Source organism: Lutjanus erythropterus, chromosome 6 (genome assembly GCF_056507025.1).
Source record: "Lutjanus erythropterus isolate fLutEry1 chromosome 6, fLutEry1.hap2, whole genome shotgun sequence".
Lineage (NCBI taxonomy): Eukaryota > Metazoa > Chordata > Actinopteri > Lutjaniformes > Lutjanidae > Lutjanus > Lutjanus erythropterus.
The window spans coordinates 18,333,234-18,343,789 of NC_139322.1; the positions used below are offsets into that span (position 1 = coordinate 18,333,234).

Sequence of the window (10,556 nt, forward strand, 5' to 3'; positions counted from 1 at the left end):
CACAGAACCGCATTCAGACTCATGTGTTGTAAATCATTGCTTATCACAACACATGTATCTGTTACAGTCAAATAAGGTGCTCAGCACATTACATATGCTTGTCATATAACCTCTGTGTACCTTGGGTTGCCGGGTGTGATTTCAGTGTGTAACACTTTACAGTATTATATCGCATGCCACTAACTATGTCACTGATTTTGGATCAACTGGACCATATTTTATGAAGAAATTATTTTCTGTTTTTCCTTTCAATGTCCTCCAGCTGCTCCACCCCAACCATGTGATTTTCCCAATGGACAGATAGCTTAACTTGTTGCTGAAGTCACTGCATCAAGTCTCCATCAGGGAGTCCACGTCAAACACAGATCGGTGTGACTTCCTGACAAGGGCAGCGGCTTTAGTTTTACAGTCCAACGTAACCATTTCATGACAATAAAGGCGTTTTAATTGTTTTAAAAGAGAGTGCCTTGAAGCGATTCTTGAGTAAAAAATACTAGCTGGCTTGCTATGTCTTGTGTTGTTGCGCTTGCTTGATGTTTGACTCTGTTAAAGTTGTCAACTCACTGGTTTTTGATCATAAGTAACGAAGTCAAAACAAAGGCACATGCACAGCTGTCCATATTTAAGTCAATGGTGTATATGTGAATTGCACTAAGACACTGTATAGGCACAAACTAGCTAAAATACCAATTCTTGCATAATGGTACTTTAAGTAGCGTTATGCAAAATCTTCCATCAAGATATATGTAATTTTACATGGATGGCATTGATATATATTGTGATATATATTTATACGCTGACTGATATTTTGGGGCTGCTACTGATATCGTTATTTGGGAGTTTAAAAGAAAGCTCAGATAACAAAATATCTTGTTTGGACAAACTTCAAATGGTAGCCTAGGAACCAGATGAATCTATGAACTCATGTTTCATATAATCTGGCAGACATGTCTGGCCATACTCTGCTTTACAGAGTGATTGTCACATAGACGTCTATGGATATTATTATATATTTATCTACAGATTTCCACCCATCTTGGATCTCTGTATCTGTACTATGAGTAAGGTTGTCACCGGACTGCCTTTTTCCTGCTTGAAACTAGAATAAGAACAGCCCAAACTTGCATGTCACATGTTTCAATGTCCTGATTGGATGTTAAGTCTATTCAGTTGTGTCCAGATCCATTTTTGTCTACGCCATTTCACTAATTCACAGTGCTGCAGTTGACCTGGCCAATTTATCAGTCTCACTCTCATGATAGACATTTTCTGAAAATTCAACTGCGCAAAAGGGCTTCAAGGCACATCATTTTATGGATCTATAAATTCTGTGAAAACCAGTATCACCATAAAGGGTTACGTCCTGTGATAATCGGTTTGTAATTCTAATTATCAATCCCCACGGCCCAACACTACCAGAGAAATTAAAGGGATAGCTACCTTGCTAAATCTCAACTAGGTGTCAAATGTGTATCATCTCACAGTACATGTTGTCATATCCAGTGCTAATCAGTGTCCTGCAGTCTTTCTTTGAAATTAAAACATGCAACCTTAAGTCCCCTATGTCACTGCTTTTAATCAAAGCTTGTAAACATGAGACGATCTAATGCAAGTCATGTCACAATAACTTAAATAATTGTATCAAAAAATATTAGTCATTTTGAGACCATTTTATGCCACTGGTATAATGATAATATAACAGCAAAATAATGCAGGTGCACCCTTTCAAAGAACAAGCAGACAACAGCAAAAATGTAGGCGCTGTGAAAAATGCTTATGTGTGGCAACCCAAGTCTTATAATGGTATGTTGGTGATGTTTTTATGTAAGCAAACAAACATGAAAACACAACAGGCGATATAGTATGATATATGGAAACAATCTTAATAATCGCTGCTGAACTGGGTAAGTCCATAACGAAACGTGACAGGCCTATCTGATGTGTGATGTGTTTCAGGAGCCAAGACGGGAGGTTTCCCTACCAGGGCACCAAAGTTAAATCCTAACTTTTGAGTGCAAGAGCAACACATGCATAGGTTAATTCATAAAAAAACCTCAAACTGGTGACATATGCGGCTGCACCTGTCAGTTCACTCACTTAAGTTTATTTCTGAGTATGGTTTCATAGAAAAATTATGTCTCACAGTCAAATATGATTCTGATTCGTGCTGATGTTGCCTTCTTATCAGAGACATAACCAGAAAACGGATGTTCTGAAGATGATTTGTTGATTTACTGTGTAAGATGTGCGATGCTTCGCAACAATCTCCCTAGCATCAAAACAAAACTATACACTCATGTCATGTACAGCCGACTGTATGGAGGAAAAAGTCATAGTGTGACTTTTTCTGACCGTAATTGGGATTGTGATATGCAATGCAATTAGCGGGAATGATCACTTCTGCATTACAAAACTAATTTTTTAGTGACAAAAAGGACTATTAAAATCCTGATCATGTGATATTTGTTGTGGTCTGTACCCCCTCTAAGATTTTTAGGTCAGAGCATCTCTGCAGCACTACAGTACTTTATTATAATACTGTTTTGACACACATTTTTACTTTATCAAATAATTGCAGGGTTCTGTGATTTGGATATTACACTTGGCCATGCTGTGATGTTGATAATATTGCAATTAATTGTGCAGCCCTAACTGTGATTGTACATGTCAACCATTCAAATCTATGTTCATGACATGCCCCACTCAGTGTGTTACCGCCATTTCTTCTGCATGACCACATCCTGCTTCATCAAGTCAGACCTACATCTAATTGTATTCTATTGTGACATATGTGTAATCAGCAATAAATAGCTGCTCCCAGTCATTTGGTGGGTGAGGTGGGCCAACTCCATGTGCATGAAACAGCCATCTTTACAGAAAATCTATCTGGGAGGGGAAATGTGCACATACACTTCGATCAAGGGACGAAAGGGTACGCTTCTTCTAAACATTTTAAATTTAGCAACAATCCAGAGTGCTGTTTCCACAGTTAATGGACATCATTCTCTCACTGCCATTGATAAGGAGTAAATACAGCAGGCCAAATTGTTCCCAAATGATCACATGCTTCCAGTAAAAACCCTCATATTCTATTTCTGTACATTAATGAGCCGCCTCGGCCAATTTCACCTCTCCAGGAGTATCGAATGGCAGCTATGAGCTCATGTGTGTATGAAACCCTTCATCGCAGAGAAGATGATACTGTTGTGTTAAAAAAAAACAAAAAAACCCACTACTGTCTTTGTGTGTGTGTGTGTCGCTGCTCTTTTTGCTGCATCCGGAGCAGAGTGCAGCTGTGCACAAGGCATCCTGCCACCCGAGAGACAGATGACTTAACGACTCACTGAAGGCCTGTGTGTCCTCAGTTAGACACACTGTTTTGTTGAAGATTAAACTGAATGTCAGCTTCCTGCTAAATTACACTATATTCCTATTAATGCAAAACAAAAGAATTCCACTGCGTTCTTCTTGTTGTTGACCCTGGATTTGTACCCGAGACATGATTTATCTACTGCTGGACAACAGCAGTTGATCCTTTAATAGACTCACACCTGCTCTGTCCAAATTTGTTATAATACTACAAAACAGAACAGATAAATGGATGTTAAGGTAACTTGAGCCTATATATAAACTATGTAATATTAATATTGGAAGATACCACTGGGTCACTGGGTTTTTAGTTCTTTTTAGTAATATTGTTATATATAGAGAAAATTATTTACCAACTACTACTAAAATGTTAAACAAAGTCCAAGCGGATGTCTTTAAATGTCTTGTTTTTCTTAACTTGCCCCGGGCAAGTAGACAACTCAAACTGATTCAAAGAAAATTAGCTGCCAACTTTTGATAACCAGTTAATAGTTTCAGTCATTTTACAAGCAAAATGTCAAATATTTGCTGGTTCCAGCTTCCCAGATTTCAGATGTATTTGCTGCTTCGCTGTGTCTTTGGGTTTTGGACTGTTTGTTGGACAAACGAAGCAATTTGAAGACTTCAGTTTGGGCTCTTTGCAGAATAATCGATAATGAAAACTAATCGGTAGTTGCAGCCCCAGTTGAACAGCTTGAATGTTGTCTTTTCTGGTCTTTGAGGCTGCATCAGTTATGCCATAAAATCTGTGTTGTTGTTAAAATGTTTTATTTAGGTAGAGCAAATAATTACTGCCGCCTGTGTCACTTTCATTACCACAAAACCAATCCTCATTTTTCAGAATTTTCCTATATGATAATAAGTTTCTCCCCTTAATGCTGCTACAAGAAGTTTTAAACTGATTATGAAACAGTCTCATTTTAATACTGATGCCTCTATACATAAGCATTTCTCTATAGTTATTCTTAATGTCTGCAACTGGGTCAGATTCTCTGCAATGTCAGGAAAAACAAGACTGTGTTTTTATTTTCCAAGGCAAAGTTACAGTAGGACATTAGCCAGTTAAAGTGGAGCAGGAGGAGATTTTTAGTCAGATAATTCTATTTTTGCTGCTATATTTTGTGGTTATTATGGTGGAGACAGTATAGTTTTTGTCCACAGGGGCCTCTACAACCAGGAAATCATGAGGATTTCTGGTAGGAGCTTTAAATATCATCATATTTTGTAAATAATATTGTCACATTTAGTTTCACCAAGTCCTACAACTTAGACTTTCTATGATCTAAAGGATTTTGTAAGTGACCTCATCAATCGTAACTGACATCATTCAACAACTCCACAGTGTCACCATGTCAAATGTCCCTTACTAGATCTTTTGTGAGCCATTGAAGCACCTTACTCACTTTGTAATTGTCATGTTTCTGAATGTATGTAAACCAACCAGTTCTGACATGGACACATTTACAATCAGCGCGCTGTTTGTGTGCATGTTTGTGTCTACTCACTCTCTCCCTCTATTTTATCCGTGCCCCGAGTCCAGATAATAGTCCTGGTCTCCAGCTTGACTTGAAATGTCCGTCTCTCTGGCCGCTGGGACTTCTTAGTATAAAACAGTGTCAGTACTGTGCCCAGCTCCAGGTCTCGGTATAGGTTGTTCATCTCCGTGTCGTTGTCCATCCACGGAATAGGTCCGTTGGAAAAGAAGCCCGAGGTCCCAGCCATGTTCACTTCCCCTGTTTGTTGTCCGTTTCCTCTCAGAACAATCTGCTCAGTCCAGGCCTAGACAGGGATACCTACAGCAAGAGAAGAAGGGGGAAACCCATGAAACAACTATTCCCCGAGGACTTCTAGTGTGTTGGTGTTGCTGTACACACATTATTATACAGCAGTGAAGAGTTGATGCTGTCAAGAGACACGTTTTAGATAAAACTTCACCCTGCAATACCTGCAGACATGCTGTCAACGGCGTAAAAACTCTAAATATATTTTTATTACTCTCATCTTCTGTTTTAAACACATTTTGCACAACCATTGTTTGTTTTGTTCTTGTAGTATGAGTATTTTCTAAAAACCTGAACTAAATTTTCAAAATCCTTTGTTCAACAAAAGCTACTGAACAGTGGTGCCTTTGTACACAAATTCCTGAATGCTACCTGGGTGAGAACACTTTAGAGGTGCAACAATTAGTTGACTAATCAATTAGCTGTTAGCTGATAGATCAATCCAAAAAAAAAAAAAACAAATTCACTTATTTCAGCATCTCAAATGCGTCTTGTCCGCAACATAAATATATCAAGTTTGCTGTCAGCAAACTTGATATATTTATGTTGCGGACAAAAGAAGACATCTGAGGACATCACCTTGGGTTGATATGTTTCTCAATTCTTCTAAAATTTTATGAACCAAATGATCGAAAGATTAACCAGTAATGAAAATAATCATAAGTTGCAGCCTACTGAAACAGCACATTGCTGAATAATGCCAGGGATAAAATACTGCTATTAATAACACAGAAAAAAAACAACCACATAAGGTTTGCATTTGTTTTACATGAATATGGACTGACTTCATGTCCGCAGTTCAATTCAGTTGAAATATACGGCGCCAAATGACAGGTTATCTCAGGGCACTTTTCATATTGAGCAGGCCTAGACAGTAATCTTTATCATATTTTTGTATATAAAGTTTAGGGATGGGTAATGAGAACAAGCACTAAACTGGCAACAACTCCTGACTTGTCAGTAATATCGTTAAGTTAAATATTGTTAAGCTGCTGGACAAACAAACAATACTGCTATCAGTATTTATGTAACGTTACATTAACAATTGACAGGGCAAAACTTTCAGAAGCGTGTGCTCACTTTACTAAATTTAATGAAAATACAGCCAAATGCAACAATTAAAATGCAATTAACTGTTCGATCTTTTCATTTCATGTTTCTTTTACTTTTGCACCCAATTATTGCAAACAGCATCAATAAAAGTATCTAGGACTCGGTAATATGGCTTATAAATAATATCTTGATATTTTTCAGTTATATATTAAGCGATACACACATTTTCTCAAAAATGGCATACCATAAATTTTCACATAGTCCAAACATATGATGATCTTACAGAATATGATGCACTGCTGTAGATTAAACTATACAAAGTAGTCTAAAGTAGCTCAACCTTAAACTTCTATGGTAGGAAAATGCAACATACACATTAATGCAGCAGTAATCTTCATCAAAAACATCTCGTATAACAGCAGAACACATATAGGGACCATTTTTATGCAGGTAAAATGAAATCTGCTATAATCACAATAATAATATCACAATATTTCTGTCTTGGGCTGAAACTAATTATTATTTTCATTATTGATTTATGTGTTGATTGTTTTCTTAATTAATTGATTAGTTTTTGGTCTATAAAATGTCAGAAAATGAAAATGTTTATCATGTTTCCTAAAGCCAAAGATGACACCCTCTTGTTTTGCCCACAATCCAAAAATATTAAGTTAAACTGTGATAGAGGAGTAAAGAAACCGAAAAAATATTCACAGTTAAAAAGATGGAATCAGAGAATTTGAACTTTTTTCCCCTTTAAAAAAGTTACTCAAACTGATTAACTGGTTCTTAAGATATTTTTGGTAAATATTTTAGTACTCAATTAATCACTGCATCATTTTTGACCAAATAAGCTGATGTACTCACAAAACATTACCACAATTAGATGACAAATAATCATCAGAATAAGTGGGATGCCATGATTCAATGGGTAAAGGCTAATAATAGAAAGCTAGAACAGTCTGGTAAGTTCCGAAAATTACACTCATGTCATTTTAAAACCAGGAAAAGACAACAACTCACACTATGTCACGATATAATGACATCAAAAATCTAAGCTCATATGGTGTCTCATATCATCAAATTTCAGGCAATCCTATCGCAGATCCCAATTTCAGTCAAAATAATGGCAATGTTTGTTTGTTTTTACCAAATTGTGCAGCTCTATTTATGCCATATCATGATATATAAGGTGATATCTAGTCTCATATCATGACATGGATATAATATTGATTTACTGACCAACCCTTGTCACAAAACCTACAGTAATATGTGTTAGTAGAACAGTGTTTACATAACATATAATGTTGCTATGTTCTATTAAATCAAATTTAAATGGTCATAATCTTGTAAAAAATAGAAACATTGCATGTTGGTAAACAAACCCTTTCAAAACATTTCTTGTTCATGTTCACATTTCAATAATTCGTTATTGATCTTTCTATATGGTTACTGTCAGTATTGAGTACCACTGAAACACAGTTAAATCATTAACAGTGATGTAAATAAATGACAGCCGCAGCACGTCTGGCAGGGAAAAAAAAAACGTGTTGGTTAAACTAATCACGCCGGGATAACTTTCTCTTCCTAACACGATTTTACCTTTAATCTATCAGCAAGGAGGATTAATCCGATTTTAACAACTACCAACAGGCCTGTAACCTGCTGCAGCCCGTCCCAGAGGAGAAGAAAAGTTTCTTTTTGGATGCATCACATTGGGAACACAACTGGTGGCGAATGGCAGCGGCGGCAGCAGAGTGGGATAACAAGAAACGTCTGGCTATTTTCACAGCGTGGAGACCGACGGGGCCGACCGGTGTGAGCTAACAGCGTTTCACTGGGCCAGGAGGAGGAATCATGGCTGGTTTCACCCCTGAAAAAAAGCCCAGGTAACAGCGGCTATTCTGTCCTTTCTTCCCTGTCTCTTTCTCGCCTTACTGTAAGGGGGAAAATGAAGTGGAAAACAACACGTCGCAGGCAGGCAGGGACTGACTGCTGTGCTGTACCTACCGCCGCAATCTCGGCCCGACCGCACATCTCCAACGGCTGAGGCTGCTCCTCTCTCCTCTCTCTCCTCTCTCCCGTCGTCTTTTCTCCTGCTCCCGTTTTTTCCCCCCGCGCTCCCCGCTGCTTCCCGGGATTAAATCATCGCCAGGCCCTGGAAAGGCGCTGCGGTCCCGACGGCAACGATCCCCGTTTCCTCTTGTCCCGTCCGGCCGTCCATAGAGAGAAGGAGGCAGGCAGACAGCGAGAGCCGTGGTAAGACTACGCAAGTTTGTCTGCTCTCAGATCCAGCAAGCCAGCAGCGCAGCGCAGGCCCTTCCCCCCCAGCCGAGAGGAGGAGGAGGAGGAGGAAGAGGAGGAGGAGGAGGAGAGCCGACCGCCAACCAGAGCAGCCGGAGTCAAAAACCAGACTTCCGCTGAGGCCTTTCACAATAAAAGTCCTGTCAAGGAACCTTTGCACTTTGTTCTGGCGGAGCAACGTTATTATCAGTGGCAGAAAGAGTACTGAAAATCTGTACACAAGTACAAGTACTGTTACGTTACTAAAATATCACTGAATTACAAGTAAAACTACTGGTGTTAGAAAAATACTTAAGTATAAGTACAAAGTATTTGTCTCAAAAACTACTCAGAGTATTAGTTACTTTTTAATCATTGATGTTAAATGTTTTTTTTTGTATATTAGTCATTCAATCAAAGGGGTCTGTTCTACTCAGTGGTCACAGTCACCTCTTCAAATTTTATGCATTTCATAGTTAAAAATTCTCACAATCAATGAATCATTAATAATTCTACTTTTTCAATTTTTTCCCCCTTACTAATAAAAGTACAAGTGCCCCCCAGAATTTCGTATTACAGTAACTTGAGTATTTGTAATTAGTTACTTCCACTCCTTCCACACAGAGAAACTACTGTCGTTCCACAGACCAGCTGCTAACATTAACTACACAGAACAATCACTAACGTCAGAGGTAATGCAAAGTAATGGAAAGTAATCAAGTTAAATTACTTTAATATTGTTTAATTCTTAATTATTTAATATCGTGTAATACTGTTTAATAATATAAAAGAACAAAAAACTAATCAAAATTATATTGTGTTGTCAAAATAAAATTAAAATATACAAGGAATGCCTTTTTTATTTGTCAGTTTGGTTAAATATGTCAACAACAAGCATGAGGAGGCACTGATGCATATTGAGACTGGGATGTCAACATGTTGTCAAATGCCTTCACACAGTATTGTGTTTTGTAGCTCTAATACCTATTCTGAACTTCTTAACTCCGTATTTTAATATTTTTTTAAAAAAAGAAAAAATAACTACTGTAATTAGTTGAGTTGAGTTGAGGTTGCTCATATCCATACTCACAATTAACGGCTGAACAAAGGAAGAATTTATATTTAAAAGAGAAAATATCTATGCCTGATGTACGCACATGTACACATGTACACACAAACATGCGCCACCACATTAATGCTCATACATACACATTTACAACTACAACCACAGTTACACCCAAACCATACATACTTTTTTTAAAATGCTTTAAAACATGAATGAACATAAGCTAAAGCAACATCATGAGGAAATACTGATGGCATCCAAGAATGCACAGATTTAAATAACTGTCTTTTACTTTTAAACACAATTTATGAAACTCACAATATAGATTTGTTGACTCATTCCTGTTAATCATTTTTTGACATATTTGAAGCGCCATCGCTTCCTTTATTTTAGCTCTGTCTTGCCTTTGTAACTGCTACTGTACTCCAGCAACCCTTATGCTTTTATTTTGACAATATGATCTCCTTTCCGGTAATTTTGCGTGTCTCCCGGTAGCTTGACGTAACTCATCCCTCCAGTAGGAGCGCCTGTTATCAGCCTCTTAAAGAAGCAGACCCTCTGCCCATCCGGTACTTAATAATTAGCTGTCTCAACATACCCTGTATCACAGCTTGTCAAGAAACAAATAACTTAACAGACATCCCACCTCTAACTAATATTACACTTAATTACCATGTACAAATTTACCAATGAAGGCTCAGTTTGTCTGTTTTGTTCTCATAACTATTCATTCGATATACTTGTCTTCTCCCAATGAAAACAGCAGTCAGATTACATTTGCTCATTTGTCAAAACAAGAAAGAAATGTTAAGTGAAAATCCAAAATAATATTGAGAAATGAATTATTTTGACGCATATCACTGGGGGTTGGACTATGACCCCTGTCTTGATCAATCACTGTTGATTACATCTGGCATGATTATATTTCTCTTTGTATACTCAGGGTATCAGCTTCTCCCCTTTCCACACACGTTTAAGAAAAGAGAAAAAGCGAGGAAAAAGGA

General features: G+C 37.6%; 1 protein-coding gene across 1 annotated transcript in view; it reads right to left on the bottom strand.

Annotated features, from left to right (window-relative positions):
* Positions 1-8,281, bottom strand: part of plcg1 (phospholipase C, gamma 1) — a 48,148-nt gene extending 39,867 nt beyond the window's left edge. The window contains exons 1-2 of the mRNA XM_084720954.1: positions 8,214-8,281; positions 4,875-5,162 (exon numbers count right to left, since the gene is read on the bottom strand). Of these exons, the coding sequence (XP_084577080.1) occupies positions 4,875-5,091 (217 nt within the window). The 5' untranslated portion in view covers positions 5,092-5,162; positions 8,214-8,281. The remainder of the gene's footprint in view (positions 1-4,874; positions 5,163-8,213) is intronic.
* Between the last annotated feature and the right edge of the window lie 2,275 nt (positions 8,282-10,556).